The 23,096-nt window shown below is 56.7% G+C and overlaps 2 protein-coding genes and 2 non-coding genes across 4 annotated transcripts; 2 read left to right on the plus strand and 2 right to left on the minus strand.

Annotated features, from left to right (window-relative positions):
- Positions 1-446: 446 nt before the first annotated feature.
- On the minus strand, positions 447-5,341 carry BESB_066490 (putative peptidase M16, alpha subunit; the record flags this gene model as incomplete). The annotated part of the gene is made up of 8 exons (XM_029365042.1): positions 447-564; positions 930-1,162; positions 1,601-1,825; positions 2,122-2,309; positions 2,557-2,664; positions 3,192-3,385; positions 3,858-4,129; positions 5,024-5,341. 8 exons carry the CDS (start codon positions 5,339-5,341, stop codon positions 447-449), a joined length of 1,656 nt encoding a protein of 551 aa, XP_029218625.1.
- Positions 5,342-7,630: 2,289 nt separating this feature from the next.
- On the plus strand, positions 7,631-7,701 carry BESB_069800. Its single transcript has one exon. It is a non-coding gene; the product is annotated as a tRNA-Gly (tRNA).
- A 1,020-nt stretch (positions 7,702-8,721) lies between these two features.
- BESB_069820 lies at positions 8,722-8,792 on the minus strand. The gene has a single exon. It is a non-coding gene; the product is annotated as a tRNA-Gly (tRNA).
- A 3,144-nt stretch (positions 8,793-11,936) lies between these two features.
- Positions 11,937-22,067, plus strand: BESB_066500 (uncharacterized protein; the record flags this gene model as incomplete). The annotated part of the gene is made up of 18 exons (XM_029365043.1): positions 11,937-12,578; positions 13,173-13,242; positions 13,679-13,788; positions 14,131-14,263; positions 14,882-15,001; positions 15,196-15,278; positions 15,717-15,781; positions 16,175-16,340; positions 16,829-17,133; positions 17,434-17,528; positions 17,712-18,006; positions 18,649-18,790; positions 18,925-19,113; positions 19,462-19,636; positions 19,837-19,997; positions 20,591-20,828; positions 21,353-21,434; positions 21,959-22,067. The coding sequence occupies 18 exons, from the start codon at positions 11,937-11,939 to the stop codon at positions 22,065-22,067; spliced, it is 3,180 nt and encodes a 1,059-aa protein (XP_029218626.1).
- Positions 22,068-23,096: the final 1,029 nt, after the last annotated feature.

Here is a 23,096-nt window from a genome sequence, read left to right on the forward strand (position 1 = left end):
CACTCCGCAACAACGGCGTAGACAGACAAAGAAGCACCTTCGACAGAAGTTTCGAGCGCCCGCCCTTCAGTCCGCAAACGAGATACCGTGACTTCTCCCTCCTTGGCGAACCGCTCGTTCGAGTTGAACGCTCGCGCATCTACAAGCGTCCAGGGCAACTGAACTGCGCACCTGGGCTCCGTCTCCATCCTGCGTCGAAAGAGCTTTCTGAAGTCTTGTCTCGCTTCCTCAGGCCCCGCTGCTTCTCGCCCCCCTCCCCTGCCGCATCTCACGCATCTTTTCTTCTCACTCAGCTCTTCTTCAATCGAGCCTTCGCCTCGCTGCGCTCGAGACGAAGAAGCGCCTCATTCTCCAGTTCTTCCTGCCTGTCGCTGCCCAGTCGTGCGTCCTCGTTTGCTCTTGTTTTTCTCTCACAGGGAACATTTTTCCCTGTAATTACTTTTGGTTCATTTGCCGACGCCAGCGGACTTGAGCGCCGCCCGGATCTCCTCGTAGTGCGGCACAGTCGAGACGTCACCGTACGCCACGACAGTCGGCGGCTTCTTATACATCGCGTCAACGACGCTGAAAAGACACCAACACAAAACAGCATAAATGCTAAAGGCCAAGAAGCGATTGCGCACTTCTACTCTTCTAAATGAAACCTGGATTTCCTCGACCATGGACCAAATTCGCGTCTGACGTCTCCGCAGCGACAAAAGGCGCTCCTGTCTCGCTGCACGCGACGACGACACACTCAAAATCTGTTTCGAAAAACGCTGACTCCCATCTCTGCAGAGAGGACGCATCCGGAACAGCTGACGCACTCTTCCCTTCGTTCGCAGTCCTCCCCCCGAACCCGTCCCCCCTCCTGCGCGCGCAGCTGAATTTTCGTCCAGTTTTCCACACTTTTTCTCTGTCGCGTCTGCTGTCGCGCCGCTGTGCCTCACCGCTTGATATCGGCTTCAGTCACGGCGTCGATCGCGTTGCAGAATTCCTGGGGCGAGACGACGCGGTCGCTCATGAGGAGCTGGCGGCCGACGTCCTCCATGACGATGCCGCGGCATTCGAGGTTCATGAAGATCGAGGACTTGAGCGAGTTCTTCGCGCGGCTCAGTTCCTCCTTCGTCACGGTGCCCATCTTCCCGAACTGCTCAGCCATCACGCGCACCGCGTTCGCCGACTGAAAACGAGAAAAACGGAAAAGAGGGAGAGAGACAACGCGGCTACCAGAAGCAGAAATGAGCGGACGCGCGCGAGCCCGTCGGAGTGTCACGAGTGCAACAGAACGCGCCCACGAGACCGTCGAATCTCGAAAGGGCTGCGCGACGAGGCGAAAGCCCCTCCCCTCCCCCCTCCAGCTCCCTCTCCCCGCCGCAGGGAGGCAACGCCTTAACACGAGGCTCAACCCGAATAATTCCGTCTCGCTGTCGTGCGCTGTGCCGCTGCTGCAGATCCCTGCACTGTCTCTTCTCGTTCGGAAGACCTTTTTTTCTCCGCGTGCGAGTGCGCTGCTGAGCCAGAGTCTCTCTTTGAAGCGCCCGCGCAATCCCCGCGCACACACACCACTTCTCTCTCCCGCGATTTGAGCGCTTGGCGTTCTTTTCGTTGCGTCTCTCACCTTGGTCGGGTCAGCGAGCATGTAGAGACCGTAGATGCCTGAGTCTGTGTACTGCGTGTTGAAGGCCATGGCGCTCTCGACCCATTCGTTTTCGTTCAACACGTTCAGGTACAGGCGCGTGTACATGCCCTTTCCCGGTCCGCCAGTCGAGAAAGCGCCGCCGCCGCCGATGATCGTCTGCAGCACCGAGTACGCGACGAGGTCGCCGCCGTTCCAGCCGCCAGGCTGCGAAGAAAAGTCGTGCACAAAAAATCAGAAAAAACTAGGGACGGTGCGACTCCCGCTCACGCGCATGCGTGCGAATCGAACGAAGCTCGATCCCACACAGCGAGACACCCGCCAAACGCCGCGCTGTCGCTGCGAGAGAGGGATGTTTGGCGAGAGGGGATGTCTGCGTCGCGCGCGCGCAGCGAGACAGGAGCTGCGTTTCGGCCGCGAGCGACTCGCCTGTGCGCCGGAAGTCCCACTTCAGCGGCCGCGCCGCCCAGTTAAGGCCGCCCCAGATGCCAAGTCATTCTCACTGTCTCGAAGGCAATGGCGATGTGCGCATGCGCGGAGGCGGTTTCCATCCGGACGTCGCCTCCAGTGTAGACGGGCTTCTGGATAGTCCGCGGAGTCGGCGGAATGGCGTTGTAGTCGACAAACGCGCGCATCAGCCAGTTGCAGAGCTCGTCGTGATTCACGTTCACGCCGACAAAGACCATGTTCTCTGCAAACAAGCCCCGCGGAGAACCCAAAATGAAATGCCAACTACTCCGCATACACAAAGAAGATGTATATATATATATATATATATGTAGGTGCATATATACATATATATATGCGTACAAGTAGTAGACGGAGTAGGACACGGCCGTCTAGGCCTCGCACGGGTGGCGGCCGCGTTCCGCGGCTGCTGGGGACTACTCGCGCCGTCTGCATTCGCGCCCAGGACTGCAAACGTCTGTCCTCCCTACCGGGAGAGAAGTGCTGAAGCATGTAGTGGCGAATCACGTCGGGGTTGTAGTGACCGAGGCTGCGCTCGGTGCAGTGGAGCTTGTTGCCCAAGGTGTTGTTGTGCCACGCTGAAAATTAAAAAAAAATACAGCTCAATATATTCACACACACACACACACACGTATTTGCATAAACACATACACATCCACACGCAGTATCATTCAAGGCGTGTAGAAGCTCCTGTGCTACATACACATACGTCTACACACATACGTCTACATACATACGTAGATACATACATACATAGATACATACATACATAGATACATACATAGATACATACATAGATACATATGTAGATACATACATAGATACACACATAGATACATACATAGATACATAGATACATACATATATATACATATATATACGGGCAGAGAGGCCACAGTGTGCCCTGCATGCAGGTCGGCGCAGGAAGGTATCAGTCCGAGCGTTAGATGAAGGCTAGGAAGTCCTCGCTCTTCCGCGGTTTGCCCACAAAAATCTCCCAGTCGCCGCAGGAGAAAGAGACTATTTTGTTCCGCCGTTTGGCGCACCCGGATATGTCCTATTTCGAGTCGCTGTCTCGCCTTCTCGCCTCTTCGCTCGCACTTACCCGTGGTGTGCAGCAGCTCAGAAACCATCTGATCGGGCATCAGCTCGAGGCGCTTGCGAGCCATGATGAGCTTCTCCTTGCACGCCTTCAACTCCCAGGGCAGCAGGCGAGGGAAGAGAACGTTTCCAGTCAGCATTGGAACGAGCAACGGCATGTGCGTGCGGAGGCACTCCGCGCTGTAGACGAGGTGCTCCCTGGGAAGCCACACACACGGAAACGGGCAAATATGGCGACCTGTCTCCTTCTCTGAGGAAATTCAGACAAACGAACAAGGCACGCGCTGCCGCAGCGGCCTCGGCGACACGCAGTCCTCTGCGCCTCCACAGAAGCGCAGTTAGACAGAAAGCTCCGCGCGTTGCGAGGCATGTGTCTCTCAGCAGGTATCTGTCTCGCTCGCCCTCCAGGCCGTTCCTCGCTCTCAGCAGGCCCTCTCTCTCTCCCCCCTTTGTCTCTCGGTCAGTGTGTATCCTCTGGAGTGCCTCCTCTCTCGCGCTCTCTGGCTCTCCGCGTGTTGATGACTTCTGATGTATAATGGTTTTATATATTCCAAAGGACGTTTGATAGTTAAATTTGGGAAGCACTCTCCCCCTTTATTACTGAGCCAGATTCAGTGGAGAACGCGCGTTCACCGTCAATGTCATGCGGGAGCCTCCGTCGGTTTCCCACCTGCCGGAGATGCAGCCTCCGTTGGCGCCGAGGACTTCGATGGTCTTGACGGTTCTAAGGAGGGAGAGATGGCCAGTGGAGGCGAAGGCGAGGTTCTGAATCATGTGAGTTACGCCGAAGTTCGTCACGTCCTCGAAGCGGCTCCCCGCATGCACGAAAAGGCCCAGGGACGCGGTGAGGCCGCCGCGATCCATAGACGCGATGCGCAGGCCATTGTCGAGCTTCGAGTACTGCAGGTTGCTGTTAGGCGGCACGTAGTCGCGGAGCTCCGACTAAAGACCCGCACACGCACAAGCAGGAACTTGCATTCTGAAACGCAGAGAGGCGCCGCGGGGCGACAGACAGAAAGGCCGAAAGAGAGAAAGAGGGTCTCCGAGAACGAGGACGGGGGGTCGCCCGCAGGGAAGGCGGGGAGAGGGCTAACCCGAGCGATTCACAAGTTTACTGGTGGTGTCGCGTGCTACATCAAAGGACGCATGCGTAAATGCACACGCTCACCACACTTTCAGCGCCACCGCGCTTCCACGACATGTGTTGCCAGCATGCGGATTTGTGGTCGGTTCAGATGGGGACTCCGCCTCACACCCCGCCGAGAAGGGAGCGGCAACGGCGCGTCGGCCTCGCGCACTACTCAGGCACCAGACTTCCGCCGACGCAACGACACAGACAGGCAGAGACTAATATGGGTCAGAGGCAGCGCGACGCAAGCGAATCCAGTCGCGCCTTCTCTCGCGTGATCTCCCATTTGCTAGTCACCATTAGTGAACTCTTCTGGTCTGATCCTAAGTACGCCCCCGGACTCTTCCTCCCCAGATTGCCGCCACAGCGGTCTTTTCTTTCTCCGTTTCCTTTCGGCTGGTGTAGCTTAACCCCTTGATAAGAGAACCGCGATTCAACAGAGGAAGCGGAAGGTCAAGGGCTTCCCCGTCGAAACAAAGTGAAGGTTCACATCCGAGGGCTGTATCTGCGCTTCGATGCATCTGCGCGTGCGATGCAAGGCGAAGAAAGGGCAGCTGCAGGAGCCCAAACCCACGGCTGCTCCGCCTCTGGCCGCTGTGTGTACTACGGACGCGCCAGCAGAGCCCGGAAGACGACAGTCGGAAGAAGCCCCCCCTGAGGCGCCGTGAGACGCGAAGACAGAGGCACCCCTCTGCTGCTGTGCTCACGGGCTGCAGAATGGTTCTGTCGAGGGGGACACCTTCGTAGATGTTTCCCCGGGTGTTCTCCTTCCCGACGTAGTAGTACTTGAACTCGGGGACTTCCTCCATGACCTTCTCCATGTCCTCCTTGACGAAGGGCACGCGGCGATACTCGGGCGCAGGTCCGGCCTTCGGCTGCAGCGCCGCGGCGCTGCTCAGGAAGTTCCTCGCTTGTCGCTGAAACTGCAAAGAGGCAGGGGCGGTTGCGGAGCCTGCGCCCGACACCAGCAGCTGCCGGCCGGTGCGGAGGCAGCGCCGACGTAGGAAGTGGAGAGACGGATTCATCCTGACGAACGGAAAGAAGGGAGAACAAAGGAGGAAGAAGCAGAGAAAGCTCTGGGACACCTCAGCTGCAGGACGCGGAGAGCGCGAGTTCGTCTGGCGGATCGCTCGGCGGCGCGAGGAAATTTCGAAAAGGGAGAGAAAAGTGCGTTTGTTGTCTGCACTGGGGCGGGAGAGAGCGCAGCCCTGCGGGAGAGACGTGTGACTCGCCGAAAACGAGCGGAACGAAGGCAGACGAAGAGAAAAGGAGAAAAGGGTGGAAAGGGAAGGAAAAGCTCGAAACGATCGACGGGGAGTGTTTACACCCGCGACACAAGACGGGAATGAAGTTTTTCGCCTCAGAGGCGTGGAACGGATGTCGTCACGCCCTAGGGTGTAGAAACTTGGAGAGAAAACAAGAACAAAGGATTTGCTTCGCAGCGTATAGGGCGAAAAGAAGAGACAGCAGGCTCTTCACTTCTCTCTCTCTCCGTTGGACTCTCTGTGCCCCAGAAATACACGAGCCGGCGGGACCGTGAGTTTTTTCTCGCGATCTCGCTACGGCCTCCACAGCGAAACCGCCTCCTTCGCTGCTGCTCGCCTGCGCCACCACCGCCTGAACGACCGGCGGCCTCTGCGCAGACTGGGCGCTTCTTCTCGCCCGCCTTGCTCAGCATGCACTTGGCTCCTCGCTCCAGGGCACTCTTTCCAGCCCCGCAGCCGTACCGCAGAAAGAAAACTGGGACGCGTCAGTCGCCGGACTCACAACTCCGCTTCACTGGGTGTTGGAGCCAAAGATGGATACGTAAAGACGCGGAGCGCAACACGGTCTGTAGGTTGCTTTCAGCGAAGAGCAAAAGGCGAAGTCTCGACGCGGGAGGGGAGGGAGGGGGCTCCGCCGAAGCGATAGCCCGCGCCAGGGCTATCGAATTCCTGTCGCTTGACAGGAATGCGCCAGAGGGACGTGTGTTCTAGCTTTTAGTGTGAATTTCCGCAAAAGAGAGGGCTTGCGGCACCCTGTGGAGAGAAGCAGGCGCGGCCGTGGTAGCGGGTATCTTTCGAAGAGGGCGTAGAGACAAGGCAAGTTCAGGGCCCGATACCACGCCACGTTTCCACAGGGGAGGAGCACTTTCACAGCTCTTCATTTTCCGGTATTCTTTCCTCTTTCTTTTCACGGTTCTAGAAGCCGGTCGTCTCGTCACCAGGACAGCTCTGCCTGGCTGTGTTTGGGTGCCGACTGAGTCTCTCGACAGCCGCACACGCAGAGACAGCCGTGTCGTGCTGTCTCACGAACAGGCGAGGCCGTCGGTCTCGTCGGTCGAGAGCGCTTGTCGGTTTGAAGGGTAGTCGCTGCTCAGGATCGGTGGCTGTTCCCTCTGCATATTCAAACACCTCAGTCAGCCGAGTCACACGCGTGACGGTGCTACCCAGTGGCGTAGTCTCAGAGGAGCCTTCCACGCGTTTCTGGTTTCGCAGTCCTGGTGAGTCAGGGCAGGGCCTGATTCGGGCGCGCGCGTCTGAGGAGCGGGGGCTCCATCACTGACTTCTGAACCAGCTCTACGTTCAATGAGAAGACAGCACCCAAGTCGCTGAGCTGGAGCTCATTTCTTTTCTTCTCTCTCGGGGCACCTGCTCGGTAGCCCCGCGCGTTGGGCGGCGCAGGAGGGCCCCGGCAAGACGAATATCAGCGCATTAAACCCGAAATCAAAGGCAGGTCTTGTCGAAACAAAGTGAAGGCTCACATCAGAGCGCTGTATCTGCCCTTGAATGTGATCTGTGCGTGGGATGCCCTCTTGTGGTATTTTTTCGGATCAGTGCTTGTCGTTGGGAAAGGGCGGCGGACAGCAATTTTATGCTGTTCGAAAGAATTGGCCGCGTCTCCTGCGTGAACTCGAAAGCATCCAGTGTTGTGGATTTCTTAAAGGCGCAAACAATGGATGTGAACTTGTAACGTGAGGCCCCACTTGGGAGCAGGCACGCCCGAATCTCGATGATATCTGCAAGGAACGGTGCGGCCCTTAACCTGTGTATCCCGACGCCAACATTTCCAGATGTATTCCGTGGTAGTACGACCAGGTCCCCCTGAAGAAAAAATGCCAGCGTTCCACTGGGGAACACTCAACGCAACCCTTGGCTCCCACGGCTTAAAAGCGACAAAGACGGGAGCGCGTAGTCCGAGCACCTGGTTCTTCACTACTGCACGTTGCTTCACCGGAATGCGGAAGCGTCCGAGAGACACGCACATTGCTTCATTTTCATTTCGTCTCGCTGGATGCCGTGATGAAAGCTCGGAAACGGGAGTCCCCCTTCTCAGCGTTTGTGGTCTAGTGGTAGAATACCTCGTTGCCATCGAGGTGACCCGGGTTCGATTCCCGGCAAACGCACTTTGTTTTCTGCAGTCTTTCTTCCTTTGTCCTCCCACTGTGGCATTGTCCTGCTGTTAGTTCATTCTTATTGGGCACCCACTTTAGTCGCGGTCTGACTCACTCTAACATCCCAGCGATGCCAGGGGTGGGAGCCGCGTGGCAGTGCTCCTCTACTTTGACACAACCCGCCGCATCTTCAAGATTCCTGCTGCAGGCACTCGTCTCAATTGGTAATCGCCTAGTCTCGTGCTGGTACCGCCCATCTCTTTTACATACGCAAACTAACAACCCTGATGCAAAAATGCGGCCGCCTATGCTACGGATTCATCAGAGAGCTCGAAGGGCACACTCGATTGCCACACCCCACGTCTATCATTTGACTCCTCTTCACACACGCCCCTTCGCCACCCCCATGCCGCAAAAAGAAATGCCTTATATGAATATGCTGCATACAGACGAGGACATCGCGTTGTGGCCTTCTCTGCAACCCTCACATGGGCACCGTAGAGAGCCCACCGCGAGCAGAGGGGGAAGGGGTTGAGCCATACCAAAAGTTTGCCCTGGAGTTGTTTCGGTCGTAGCCCGCCGCCACTCAAGAGAAAGCATTTCCAAGCATCTTACTGTGTCGCGAAATCATACAAAGTTCGAGACTTCCCGTACAAGCGTTCTGGTCACGTTGGGCAGGTCGGGCGCACCCCTCCAGCACCCCGTACTAGAGTGCCCGGATCACTGCGAGTGTGCTCATTTCCTGTAGTCATCCCCAAACACGTGGTGTGCTCGAGTTGGAGCAGTCGTGATTCACAATGTCACGTGTGCATGACAAAAAAGCCAGAGTCGAGGGACATCCCTGTACTTTGGAGGCAAGGGAAGCCTCAGCAGGTTGTTAAACAGAGAGGATGCACATTCGTCACGACGTGTACACCGTTCTACTGCATTACTATAGCTCGCGTCAACAGAGGTGGGGATTAACCTAGCCTGACAGAATGGATAAATCCGATTTTAACAAAAGTAACAGAAGAGGAACCAACTTTGCAAAAGTGCGTTTGCCGGGAATCGAACCCGGGTCACCTCGATGGCAACGAGGTATTCTACCACTAGACCACAAACGCTTGACAGGTTCGAACACTACCACGGAGCTATTGACTGGTGGGAAGAACGCCCTGGTACAGCAAACCCCTTGCCGTTTGTCTGAGTGCTCCCACGCGTCCATTCCTGGGTGATATCCTCATTTGGTGAAGTTGGTTGTAGCGGCCATAGAGTATGTGCTGTGTGCGAGCCAGCCAGGCAACGCGGCGCCTCGTGGGAGACGCATGCCTCTCTCGCTGCTGAACCGCCCTTCGATCCTCCCTTCCAACATTCGGTGCGCCTCCGCGTGAAACACTAGCGGGCGTGCGCTTTTATGTGCAACAGCATTTCCAGGTAGCCGTGAGTCTCTTGCACCACGGAACTTTGGTTCGCAAGTGTAGCCGACAGAGCAAGCATAGGGCTACAACCAAACCCTTGCCAGAGTCGCGCGTGAGAACTGTTACCGAATACGAACATCGACGAATCGCCGCTTTGCTACGACGCCAGGAAGCTCGCGAACGCACACAAGAACTGATCTACTCATGCCTCTTCGGCCGAAAATACGTGTGTATACACCGTCGGTACATGTCGTACACACACACACACATACACCTCTGACTGAACGCCTGCAGACGGTCCGTCGAAGGCAACGGCTGCTGCAGGCAGACATTTGTTGAATATTGGAGTACGCTCCCTCGGGGAGGCCTTCTCGCAGTGAGCGAAACACTGCCCTTTCCAGTGGCCCTCTGCATATCAGCCGCATTTGCGACACTTTCAAGGTCAGGTGTCCCCGGCCTGCTCTTCCATATTGGTTGGAAGCCATTCAGATCCAGACACAGAAGCTCGGTGGCGGTCGTCTTCGCCGAGGCCAGCCTCGAAACTCACCACTAGCTTTCCATGTACGCATGTCCTTTCCCGTGGTATACAGATCAGAGTCTTTGCCTAAGGAAGGCACGCGCACTGAACTGCTGAATGACTGCTTGCACATGGACTTGTCGCCAGACTTCCATCGCTTCGGAGCCCTCGCGGCTGAGCGACGGACGCCTACGTCTGTTGACAACTCGTAGCTGTCTTCCTGACCCTGCATATGTGACCCCCTCTCCGGACGCAGGAAACTTCGCATTCAGCTCTCTACCTGTGCCTTTGTCTAACCTGCTTGCCGCCCGTTGTGTCACTCCCGTCCCCTATCTCTATGCGTCCTCTGACAAACCCCTCGTTGGTAGCGCGTTTCCGCGCTCGCCGCGAATGCCTCTGCCTACCCTCATGCGCATCCGACGGGCGTGTTTTCCCCCCGCTTCTCCTCCCGAGACAGAGACAACTTCATGCGAGGTAAGGAATCCATCCGCAAAGAAAATGCACTGCCGGAATCGACTGTGCAAGCTTTTCGTCTTTCAACCCTGCCCCTCCAACGCCTGCGGCCCGCCGTAAAGCAGACCCGAAGCAGATGCCTCTTCTTCAGTGATGGCAGGGTGCGACTCAGCGACTCATGTGGAACGTCCAGCGACGAGGGAGGAGTGACTGACGGAAATCGTGAAATGTTTCCAGAATACGATAGACGAACCTCGTCCCCGGTTCACTTCTCTTGGTCTGCGCCATGCTGTCTCTGTCCAGCCACTCATTGGACGAAGAGGTTTGATTGTAGCAAATTAGACACATCACGCACAGCCCTGGCAGCGCAACGAGCCTGCCAATCCTGATAAAGGATTCACGGTAACTATAGCATGCACTCGGGGTAGTCTCAGTATGAGCAGAGAGTCTCGTGCACCAGCTTTCTGTCTGAAAAGGCAACTCTCTGAAAAGTGGATCCCACGGCGCGGGTCCGAGATACATCCCTTCATCCTCGCCCTCATGCTCCCCTAAGGTGTATCCGGTCGGAGGTGCACTCCTCATAGCTCTCTGTTTAGCTCTAATTAGCTACCACACTGAATTACCCTTCAGTCGACGTCTGAGGCTACACAGTCGTTACTACATATACATATATATATGTACATTGAGGCTTTCAAATACACCGCTATAGATCTATGGATCTGTTTCTGCGGATACCCTGCAGTCCTACTTCTGTCCTAAGTAAACCCGCAGACTGGAAGCCCATCCAACGTTGTGGACGTTGCGTTGCGTTCAATACGCTGGGTGGGCTTGTTAACAAACTTCCAGCACTATTTTCCAACGCTTCAAGATCCTCCGCGAGGGTTTGAGCGAACGCTCTCGGCTCTCGACTGTGTACCCAGAGAGCTTGGACCAGAAGGCCACGATACACGAGCTTGTGAGGGACGACGCTCTCTTAATCTCACGTTCCTTGGCGAAATGGCCGTGCAGGCAACGTGGGACAACAGGTGAAGATGTCCTGCAGTCTCCGGTCTTCGTTTCATGTTGAGCTGCACGCTCGTACCGCAAATAGTGCCTCGATATTGCAGTTGTGCGGTGGCAAGACACAGCCAAACAATCGAGAATTGTTCCCTTCCACTTCTTTGGAATAACGCACTACGAAATTCGAAGGTAGTACCGTGCTTCTCATTCGCAGCTCTCTCTTCTTTTTCACATTTGTTTCTCCCATGCGAGCCCGGCTGCCTGCCGAGTCTCTGCATGCAGAAACATCGCGATTTGAGGCTACTCTGCGCACCCTCCTGATTCGCAAGTGGGCCGGAGAAAACGGTGATCAGAGAATGTAGAGAGCTAGAGTTGCCTCAAGAGCAGGACTAAGAGTCCGAAAAAAGAAAAATACGCTGATGGAGTGGTTTCGCTTTCGTCTTTTCCGTTCCCTTCGTCATCCTTGCCGGCGCCCTTTTAGCCCGGCCGTGAGCCACTCTCCAGCTGTCTGGCTGTGCATCGAAAGGGCACGAGAGCGGGAATATGCAGCAGGAATGTCGTTGTTGTTTCGTTTGCTCGTTTTCAGGACGCCCTTGCTTTCTTTTCGCCTGTGGTGAAGCCCTCTGAACCGAAGTTTCTTTTTTAGGTTCCGTAGCGTGCCTCGTTACCGTGAACTCGCTTGTCTTGACGGGTGCCTGGCAGCAAACAGGCCTCCGCCGCACACGTTTAAGCGTTTCACTCGTCTCCTCGTTTTTGCCTCTGTCTCCAAACCGACAGCCTCAGACCTCGTCACTGTCTCACGGCTTCCCGACTTGTGTCTTCCTCCGCCCTTCTCGCTTCCTCCGCTGCGGAATCCGCATCAACGGTCCTGAGACGTTGACATGAGCTGGGCGCCGGCTGCACCTCAGCAATCGTCCTTCACGTATTTATCTTTGGCCTCTCCTCTTTCTCGTTCAGGGAGAGACGTCGGCTCGAGGACGCTGCAGCTCCAAGACGAGAGGGAACTCCTTCCTCTCTGTGCAGCAGGGTCAGCTCTTCTTGGCGTCACTAGAGGAGGGAGACACTGGAAGCAGCTCTCCTGGCGTCGATACGCCTCGCTTCGCGGCCATCCGCTCTCGCTGACTGCATCCACGCTTATAGGCTTGTTGACCGCGAAAGCAGGAGGCAACGGCGCCGGATTCACGCGCGAAGCGGAGGCGGGAGTCGAGCGAGCGCCGTCGGCCTCCAGCGGCTGCTCCAGGGCTCTCTCCCTATCAACGCCGCGAGAATGCGAGCCTCCCGCCATGCCGCCAGGCACCGTGCGCAGAAGCGAGCAGTCTGTCCGCCTCTTCTCGTGGCGGAGCTGCCTTTTCGTTTCCTTTCTCTTGGCTCTTGTCGAGCCGTTCTTCCGCGTGGTCGGCGGTGTGGCGGCTGCCGACTCGTCCATCTGTCCCCCGGGGCAGTTCGGCTCGGCGCCGCCCGCCTGCGCGCCTTGCCCAGTCAACCAGTACGGGCCCGCGCCAGGCATGAGCCAGTGCATGCCGGTAAGAAAACTTGGAATTCTCCCGCACCGAGACGCGCCCGCTGCGTCCAAGACGCGTGGACGTCTACCTCTGCACCCGCCGTGGCTGCACGAACCCCGCGTGAGCATGTCGGTTGAGTGTATCCGTCTGCGCGTACGCATGCGTATCCCTAGCTGCGCGTATCGATAGACGGCTGCGACGGTCGCTACGGCACGCCTCGGGCGCGAGCGGCTTTCCGCGTTTGCGAGGATTCACCCGCGCTGGGCTGTCCTGCGATGCATGGCTGTGCGCCCAACTCACAACATGCGCAGCCGCGCACACACTCGCACGTCTTCCCGCCGCTGTGCGCGATCCACGCGGTCCCTTTGCTCCGACGAGCTGCATCGCGCGCGCGCACCTCCAACTAGATTCACATTCATCTATATATATGCATGTATATTTATTTATCGGCCTCGAGCGGGGTGGACAATCCGGGGTCACCTGAGCGTTCACGCGTGTACGGTTGAGAGGGCGTGCGCTGCTGCGCAGGGAATGCGTCGTCTGCTTCCTCTTGTTTCGTAGCCAAGTCCGACGCGCAGGTGGTTCTTTCTTTTTCGTTCTTGTTGGCTTCGTCAGTGCCCAGTGCAGGCCACGACGCTCGGCGAGACGGGGGCAACGAGCATCGGCTCTTGCTCCTGCGAGTCAGGTGTGAGAAAGAGAAAAACCCGCCCTCCCGTTCACAAGTGTAGACGAATTCCCAAACCACAAACGCTCATTCGTGAGGCGGAGGTGTGTGCCAGGGAGAAGCCAGGAGGCGTTGCATCTGGCGCACACGACGCCTTTGAAGCCCTGTAGAGTGATCTTTCTGCAGAGAGCGCGCGTGAGCAACTTTGCACCCGTTTCGCTCTGTACGTGCGCTAGCGAAGGAGATGCCAATCCCTGGCAGCCGCGATAACGGGGGCGCTCCATGTATATTCGAACTTACGTGTTTACACATGTATGCCTACATGCCCGCATACAACTATATTTAGACATGTGTGTACGCCTCGCGCTCCTGGAGTCGCGGCAAAAAACAACTTGACGGCTTCATGGGAGGCGTGTGTGCCGGCGTTTGATGCCGCATTTCTTCGAAATCCTCTCAGGGTACTATCTGAACATGCAGCTCGCTGCGTGCACGTCGTGCCCGTTGCCGATGACCGAATTCTACTGCCCCGGTGGCCTGACGGCGAATAACGTTGCGGCGAAATGCGGAGTAGGTGGATCTCGAGCTGTCTGCCGGGGCGGCATGCCTGTGTCTGCGTACTAAACAGCTAGGGTTTCCTCTCTAGGGCAAACGCGGGCGTCTGTCGTGGAAAGCCGAGGTAACACGACGCTCTGCACACGCCGTCGCAGTGAGCAGCCTCACTGACTTGGCCTCGTCAGTGCCGGTGAAGGAGCGACAGCAGCTACTCCAAAAAAACTCCAGATTTCACAGTTGCCGGCACATCTGCATACACCCCCCTGTGTTTGTATACTGTCCGTCTAGCGGTGAATGTGTGGTGTCGGATTGAGACCATCCCGCGCTGCACTTGTGTCTGTTTATTTTTATTTGCAGCAACTCACGGAGGTTGCGAACGGCGGCTGGTGGATCGATTTGCAGGCGATCGACGTGCCTGTCTTTTACCAAGCTTGTCCTGTGAGAGACGCCTGCATCGGCGGCTGCGGTCAGTGCCGCGAAGGCCACGTCGGTAGGTGCTGGGGGTCGAGACGCATCGCGCTGCACGGCCCTGAAGGTTGCCTTTCCGTCAGTGAAACCCTTCGTCTTCTTCACGTGTGAAGCGACTCCCGCGTGATCAGTCCAGACTTCTTCTGCAGGGACAGAGGCGTGTGGCTGTCCTCTGTCTCTCTTCCTGTAGATACCCCACTCGTGTCGCTCTACCTAGATATATCTACGTAGATCTGTCTCTCTAGATCTGTCTACCTATCTGTATATCTGTCTATCTAGATTTTTTCTACATCGATCCATCTACCTACCTATCTGCATGTGTCTATCTCTGCGTTCCTATCTATGGATCTATTTTTCTCCCCGCTCATCTGTGTATCTATCTCCCTCTCGGTCTGCGTATCGCTTTCGCTCTGGCACGACGAATTTACGCATAGCTGTGTACCTTGACCCTTTCTGCATGCGCCGCTATGCACGGGTTGATCTTTTGCATCCCAGCGGTTCTCTCCTCTTTCTCGTCCTCCTTCGCAGCACGTGTCTGTGTTTCCCTCTGTTTTTCATCTGTTTTTTTTCGCGCTCTTTCGTCCTTGCTGTGCTCACTTCTGCGCATCTTTTCTGCGCGATTTCCCTGCGTCTCTCGCAGGCCCCCTGTGTCAGATGTGCGCGGGGGGCTGGACTCGCGACTTTTTCACTTCGGTGTCGCAGTGCTCAAAGTGCCCAAGCAAACTCATTCTCCTCGCGATCCACGGCAGCTCCGTCGTCGGTACGCCGCACCCTTTCGCCTGCGCACTTCTAGCACATCTCGATCTGCCTTTGGACAGCCACGGATCAGGCGGCATCTGCCTCTCCGCGCCTGTCGGTCAGGGGCCTCTGCACCGATATCTAAAATTCTGCAGGATAGATGTGGACGTATAGGTGCACTCCCTCGAGCGGTGCGCGCGGTGCCTCTATGCGCAGGCCTCGCGATTTTTGTCTACCTGTGCTTCCTCTGCGCGAACCACTCCGCTCACGACAAGCTTAAGGGCATCCCAGACGACCAGGCAAGTCGCCTTTGCCGCTTCCTCGTTCGCCGCGCCGCGGCGTCTCTCCGCGTTTCCGCGAATTCTTCACCAGCGTGCACCTTCATGGGGCCGGGCGAGCTAGCCGACTGCCTGCATGGGCTGGCGCGCGCCTGGCTTGACTCGCCGCGGCACCCCGGTTGATCCTCCTTCTCAAAGCGACACGGAGATCGCCCCTGTGAACATGCGTTCTTGCCTCGAGGTCGACGCGTTGCTCGCACATCCCTGCGGCTCGGCCCTGACGCGTGTGCGCCTTCTCTGATCGAGATTTTTGCCAGAAAATTGATACAAAGTCTGTTCTGGGCGCACCTCGTCTTCACTGGTGTGCGCGCCAGGGTAACGTGCAACCTGCACTGCGCACGCCGAAGCTCACAAGGCTTGCTGCTGCTTTCCGGCGCTTCGCCGCTGTCTTCTCTGCAGAGGAGCCGCTTCGTTCCAGCGATGAAGATGCTGATGGTTTACCTCACCGTCTGGGGAATCTACGGGTAAGCGCCAGCGGCCTCACGTCGCGCGAGGAAAGCGGACACTCTACGCGGCGAGGAACGGCCTCACAAGGCTGCGCGCGTCCTTCCGCGCCTTCGCCGTCGCTTGCCGACCGAATGGATTCGCAAGCGGCGGCTCGGGTCATGCCTGAATAGGACTCGCTGTCTAATCTGCGCCAAGCCCCGAGTCGATGCCTACAGTTTCACTCCCCTCGCCGCCCACATGCGCTGGACTGCGCTCCTGCCCCCCCCCCTCACCCCCTCCCCTCGCTCTGCGTCGCGCTCTATGCAGAGGGGTAGGGATTGTTTCGCCTCTATCCCGCGGTAGTTCCTCCTCACGCATGCAGCGTGCGTCGCTGTGGATGCGCAGACGTGCGATGTGCGTTCGCTCTGCAGTCTCCAAGCGAATCTGGGAGAGACGTGGGCGGACGTCGATGAGTTAGGTGCCGCTCGCGGCCACAGCGCTGGAAGCTACATCGTCCGCGACGTGTTCAGCGCCTCGCCTCTGTACTTCCAGCAATACGTCGCCGCCGCCCGCAGCGTCCTCCTCTTCACTGTGGGGGTAAGTCCCGCGCGCACGCGCCTTGTCGATCCAGGCGCCTCCCGCGCGTTCACTCCCTGCATGCGTGTATCTTCATCTTGATCGACAGGTATATATATGTGTGTATGTCTATTTTTTTATGTTTATTGGTGTTTGAGTTTTTGTATATACTCATGTGTATTTATGTGAATTTATACGTATTTTTAGTCGTGGACGGGGAGGGGTGGAGGGACAGGAGGCGCGGAGCTCCCGTGCGAATGACCCGCGGACAGAGCTTGCGTGGACTAGGGGGGCCATTGGTCAGCAGGAAAATCACATTCTATAGCCAAAAAGTGAATATACTTATAGTTATATACGTGTACACATGCATAGGTATATTTTTTTGTGTGATTGTATGGTTATGTGAATGCGAGTTGCACGCATCCTGGAGTGAGTTTGTTAGTGAGCAATTGAGCCGGCCGAGCGCGAGTTTGTCTCATTCGGTGATTCGGTGTCTCGCTTGCATGCAGGGCCAGAAGCTGGACTGCTGGTTCTCTAACAGCCAGCAGAGTCCGCTGTACGTTTACACTTTTTTTGCGTTTCTGGTTCCGGCGGTACTGCTCACGCTGCTGTTTCTCATCTTCAACTCGATCTTCGTCCTCTGTCGCGACCGCGTCCCCGAGGGCAAGAAGGTGCTCTACATGGCAACGAGAACCCGCTGGCGAGACGTCCTCGGACAGAAACTCACCGTCGCTTTTTGGCAAGTCACTTTTTCCTTCCTCTTCTTCTGGCTGCCTGGAGCCACGACCTACTTCGCTGCGGCCTTTCAGTGCCGGTAAGAACGGCGGGGAGACACGGGAAGTGACACCGCGCAAGGCGATACGCCTCTCTCCCGTCTGGCAGGTTCGCATGCTTGTCTCGTTGCGCCGCCCTTTCTCTGCTGCGCCGACTCATCTGCCCCGGTCGTTCTCTGATCCCGGATCGCCTCCTCTCCTTTTCTCTTTGCGCATTCTGTCGTCTGCTCTCGATCTCGCCGGCATCGTGCGGCTCCGTCTCGTCTGTCCCTAGTTGTTCCCCCGTCGCATCGCGCGTGCTTCAGGCATGCATCCTCTTTTTCTTTGTCCTCGCTGCGCAGTACCCTCGCGAGCGGCGAGCAAGTGCAGGTCTTTGACTCGACAGTCAGCTGCGGCGGCAGGTCCTACGCGAACGCCACGCAAGTTGCGCTTCCCGGTACGCTCCCTGGAAAGTGAAAGGAAACGGTTGTGACGATGTGCCTTCTGTCCCATGGATGCGCTGGTCGCCTCGGGTCGGGCGCGGCTGTCTACGAGCCGAGACGTGAGCGTCTTTGTAAGTCAGGGTCACTTATGGCGTGGCGCGTCATGGTTGTGCGCTTTCGCTCCCGTGTCGCCGCAGGTCTGTTTGTTTGGAGCTTCGGATGCCCGATTTTGTTTTTCTTGGCGATGCTGTTCTACGTGAACTCGCTCCAAGACACGCGCTTTCTTCTCGTGTTTTCGTTCCTCAACGACTTTTACCGCTTTAAGTTCTTCTGGTGGGAAGTCGCGCGCCTCCTCTTTCTCTCCTCGCTGATCTGCGTTGCCGTCTACCCCTTCCCGGTAGGAAGACCGTCTTTTCTCACAGTTCTCCTCTCCCTCTTCGGCGTCCTCTTTGCGCTCGCGCGCCCCTACGGATCGGAATCAATCGACTCCTGGTAACTCGGAAGGGATTGCACGAGTCATATATACATATATCTATGTATATATAGATGTATATGTATATGTGTATGTCTATAGGTGCACTCGCGTCCTCTAGAGCAATATGCTTCTTCACACATATCTGTCTGTATATATGTATATGTGCATTGGCGTCCTCCACAACAGACGCTTCTACACATATATTTGTGTCTGTCTGTCTATTTGAATGTATATATATAGGCAGATACATGCCTGTGTGTGAGTCCCTCGCTCGGTACGCGGCCGCCCCTGGGGTTGAGATTCAATCAGCTCATGACGAGAGCGTCGCTTTCCCTGCGACAGGCGCGTGGAAGCTTCGTATCCACGTGCATTAACCCCTAGCAAATATGTGTACATTGTGAGTTCTGCAATGATTTCTTCTTTCTCTTGGCGAGCCAGCATATTAGGTTGTCTTTCATCCCGTGGTATTTACGAGTAGCTGTAGATGGACGGCAAATCTAGAGGACTTAGGCCCCGAGTGCCGCAGAGATCCGCGGCGTGCGGTTGTGCGCGCGAGGTTTTCGCGAGCAGCTGGATCTCCGGCGGGCATCCTGTTTCAGCGTGCGTCCGCGGCCTTCATGCGGCTTTCTGCCAAGTCGCGTCGCTTGTCTCCTCCGCAGGACGCTGATTAAGCGGAAAACTGGAAAAGATATCAAGATCCCGCGAACGCTGCATGTGCGCGAAGTGCTCATGTGGATTGACCTCGCGGTGCCCTTCCAGTTCGACTCGATTCGCATGTCGTTGCCCTCCGGAAGCCGCCGGGTGAGTCGCTGAGGAAAATGGAGACTCTGAAACAGCCACTGCGATACAGAGGGCGTGTCTCCGCGTTGTCCGCGTTTAGCCGGCGCATGAGAATGGGCGCCGTCTTCTGTCTTCCTGTGGCTGCGGTGCTGCAGCGCCTCATGGAGATTCTGATCGTCGTCTTCTTCTCCGTCGGACAGCTGCTTCTCGTCGGCTGGGTGCTGTGCGAGATCTACAAGACGCTTAGGTACTACTGCGGGCGCCAGGAAAAGAAAAAAGTGCTTCCCGTCGAGGTCGAAGAGAGTCCTGACTTTTACATGGTGAGTCGAGGCGACGCAAGCAGCGTCCCGAACTTTAAACCCTGAACAATACATAGAGTGCAGCCATTCCGAGCTGAGAAAAAGTCTTCGAAGCTCAGGGCCTGAGTCCAGATATACGTAGGAGGAGCCTGTTAAAGCCCGCCCTGTGCACGTCGGCACATATATATATATATATATATATTTATATATATATATATATATATATATATATATATATACACGCTTCAGCACGCGTTGGTCAGCGGCATCTTTTTGGCGCCTCGGTTCGCGTGCCGCATCCGTTTGGCCTCTTCGGGGGCAGCAGGATTCGATTCGCCGCGCATATTGCCGCGTGTCGCTTTTCAGCAGGAGGGCGCGGAGCTTGCGCAGGAGTCGGGCGAACTCGTCTTCCACAAATTTCTTCTGCGCGACGAGCTGTTTTTTATGGATGCCGTTCGGCTCTCACCGTTCCCTGAGGAGGCGCTCGCCCAGCTGCACACGTTTGTGAAGCACGAAGACCTCTCTGCCTGCGACATCTTCGCGGCCGCGGACTTCCTCTTTGAGCAAGGTAAAGCCCGACGCGCATGCATCCCACGCCCTCTCGCCTCCTCACGCCTCGACACGGCCTGGAGAGCCTATTGCGGGGAGATATTTCTGCGTCGGGGGGATGTTCCTGCGTCGCGTGGTGAGTGGGGATTTGCGCGGAACCCTACACCCTAGAAGCGGAGAGCGGTCCAGGGCGTGGTTGCCGGTTTCGTTTCTTCTCAGGCCACGTGGAGCTGCAGGGACAGACGCTCTACGTGAGCGTGCCGCGGCTCGCGAGCATGTACGGGGACCTCACCTACGACGTCTCGACTTCTGAGGAGTTCACAGCGGAAGTCAGGAAGCTCCTCCGCAGGGTGGCGAAGCAGCTCAAAGTCGAGAAAGAGGTGAGAGGCAAAGCCCACACGTGAGAAAGAGAGAGGCCTTCCCAGCAGAGGGAGCCTCTTTCTGCGATCTCGCAGCTGATATCTGTGGTCCCCGGACGCCATCGGGTTTCTCGAAGGCAGTCCGGGTCGCAGGGGTCTCGCAGGTCTCTCGGCGTGCGCAACTCCGCAGTTCGAGTCACGCGGCGGCGCGCCGAAGAAACAACTGGGGAGGAAGCTGAACGCTACCGAAGAGGCAAAGCCCTGAGCAGGCGGGCTAGCCGCACAGATGACAGAAAGCAAGCTGCGGAGGAGCGCCAAACATTGCGGCGACCCCGCAGAACGCGGTACATTCGTGTATACATGTCTCTAGTCGTGTGTCATGAGGTCTGCAGTCCTCTCTTCGCCAGCGCTCTGTAAACCACCTGCGAAGTGCAGAGGCAATAAATGCCACATGTATGTATATGTATTTATATGTATGTATATGTATATACATATATATACTCGCTGCACTGGCTCTCGAGGGACGCCTTTGCGCCACGCGGTCCAAGCGCTCTGATGCGCGCGCACAATGTGACTTTGACTTGACGACGCCCGCAATCTTTTTTGTTTTCCAGGTTGGCGTACGCGTGCAAGTAGCGCAGCGGCTTCGCAACACGTATCGCATCGTGGGGGGCCGCAGGAGGCGCACGCAGCGGCGCCAGACGTCCGACGAGGTGGCCGGCGGACAGTGGAAAAAGTTGATCGGCGGCGAAACAGATGCAGATGTGCAGCTGCGGTGGCTGCGCCTGCGCATGCATGGCGACGAGGATTCCAGCGCGCGACGGCGAGCGGAATTCGCGCTCATCTTTCCTTGTAAGTCGGCGTTCTGGGGGCGAGGGGTTCGGCTTGCAAGGGCCTCGGAAGGTCTCTCCCTCCAGTCTGAAGCAGGGGTGGGGGATCGCGTGGCGGGTTCGGGGTTACTTGCCCTCTTGCCAAGCAGAAGTGCACGCGCCGCGTGCTCATATTTCTCGCCTCTCATCTCCTTTTTCAGAGGTTGACTGCGTCGCGTCCGTGCCGGCGCCTTCCCATAGGCATGGAACTGTGCGCCGGTTCGTCTACAGCGTGTGGTGTCCTCTCTTGTTTACATGCGATATTGGGTTGCCTCCGTGTGCGGTTTCCTGTCTCTTCGTGCGCGTTTCGCTCTCTGGCACATCTCTAGTTCTGTCTGCTCTGAAGGTCTCTATACACCCGAATTCATGTGGCTCTCTTGTTTTGATTTGTGCATTTATATGCATGCCCTGCCTTTTCAGATATTCTTCGAGTGGTGAACCGCCCGCGCAGGTGCGAAGAGGATTCTACTCAAAAGGCAGTGTTTCTCTTGTTCTGCATGCATGCAGCGGCCAAACCGGTGGTGTATCAGGACGAGCTTGAGTCCTCTCGGCCGTCGCAGCCGGAGGAGCAGCCTGGATTCTTGGAGCAGTAAGTCGAAAAAGTTTTGAAATCCTGACTCAACAGGCGCTCGAACAAAACCGACCTCGACTTCTCCCCTCTCTAATCGTCTGTCTGATACCTGTCTTGGAGTTGCGGATGTCTACTCGTGTCGAAATGTCTTCGAGGACCTAGACGACCTCGGATTGCTGTCCTGTACCACTCAGCGGCGCCTCTGGCCTGTCACCAGATTTTCTGTTCTTACCCCCTCGGAGGTCAATCGGCGCAGAGCGGGGGCTGCTGTCTCGGCGGTCGGCGGCTGAGGGGCTTTCGCTTCTCGTCGTGACTTGTTGAGTTTTTTGATGGCGGGGCTGGCTCCGAGTGGGCACGCCTTTGCATGCGCAAGACCGAGGCGCTCTAGAGCCAGTGCGAACTGATGTGCGAAAACCCAAAGTCTGTGAGAGCTAGGACAGCGCCGTCTTCGCGGGTTCCTCAAGTGCGTCTTTTTCTTTGTTTTGCCTTCGACTGGCGGGTGTTTCGTCGCCTTGGATTGCTTTTCTTTCGCGTGCGTTCAGACTCGCCAACACTCTCTTCGGCACCGAGAAGAAGCGGGACTTTTCTCGGCGCGCACAGGACCCTCTGGATGTTCATTTGCATCCGTATCACGCCGTCGATCTCCTCTGAAACTCGATGCCTTGCCTGGCGGGATTGTTTTCGTTACCCCTGCTTCTTTGCCACTGCTCTTACAAACCCTAGACCCTGTCCGTCTTTGCCACGCGATCTTCTACGTGATGTGTCCTGCGAAGAAAGCCCTGCTTGCGCCTCTCCTCCGCGTTTGTCTCTTCTTTCCGCTTGTCCCTTCTCTTTGGTTGCGCGCGAAGTTGTGTGACGGTGCTAGCCTCGGGACGCTCTCTCGTTTGTTGTGGAGTGAACCTGGTCCTTATGAAAGCGCGCGCAACGGCTTCAGACTTGTAAAAGGCGTATGTAACGCACGCGATATCTCCATTTAACGGGAGCCTGATTTCTGTCCGGCTTCTGCTTCTGAGCTCGAAGACAGAGGCCCTTCTGTGTGCGGAATTCTCTCTCGCTGCTCTCGGATTGGGCCTGGTGCCTCTCCCCCCGACGTATGCACCAGCATACTCGTTTCTTTGCTGATGCATGCAAAGGAAAGAAGCAGACACGTTACTCACGCTGAGAACTGTCGGCACACACCAGCCCGTTTGCAAAGAGGCCGCTAGAATTCAGTTGAAAGCTCCCACGAGGCTCGCGAAGTGATAGAACGTAGCGCTTGCAGATGCAGTGACACCATCACGGCCGCGCCTGCCCGACAGATGCAGACTCCAGGCGCAGAATGTCTCCTCGGATGTCAGCGACTCTCGCAGTCCAGTGTCAAGTTAATTCTAGGTGGAGTGGTTCAATGTGTCTCACCGATGCCTATCTGCGCGTTCGACTTTCCGCCCTCGCGTGCAGCAGAACGTGCAATTCGACAGACTCCTGGTTCGCGTCTGCATGTGACTAGCTTTCGCGAGTTTCAACAAAAGAGAAGGCATTGCTTAGCCTATGGAGAGGAGATATGTAGGAGACGTATGCGCTAACTTGGAGATGTATCTTATGACGGCGAGCGGAGCGCTCGTTTCGGTGTTGTGTAGCTGTGTGGTCGCGCTGACGGCGAAGAGACGTTTGGCTTCCAGCGCCCGCGGCAGTTTCTAACTA

Source organism: Besnoitia besnoiti, chromosome VI (assembly GCF_002563875.1).
Source record: "Besnoitia besnoiti strain Bb-Ger1 chromosome VI, whole genome shotgun sequence".
Lineage (NCBI taxonomy): Eukaryota > Apicomplexa > Conoidasida > Eucoccidiorida > Sarcocystidae > Besnoitia > Besnoitia besnoiti.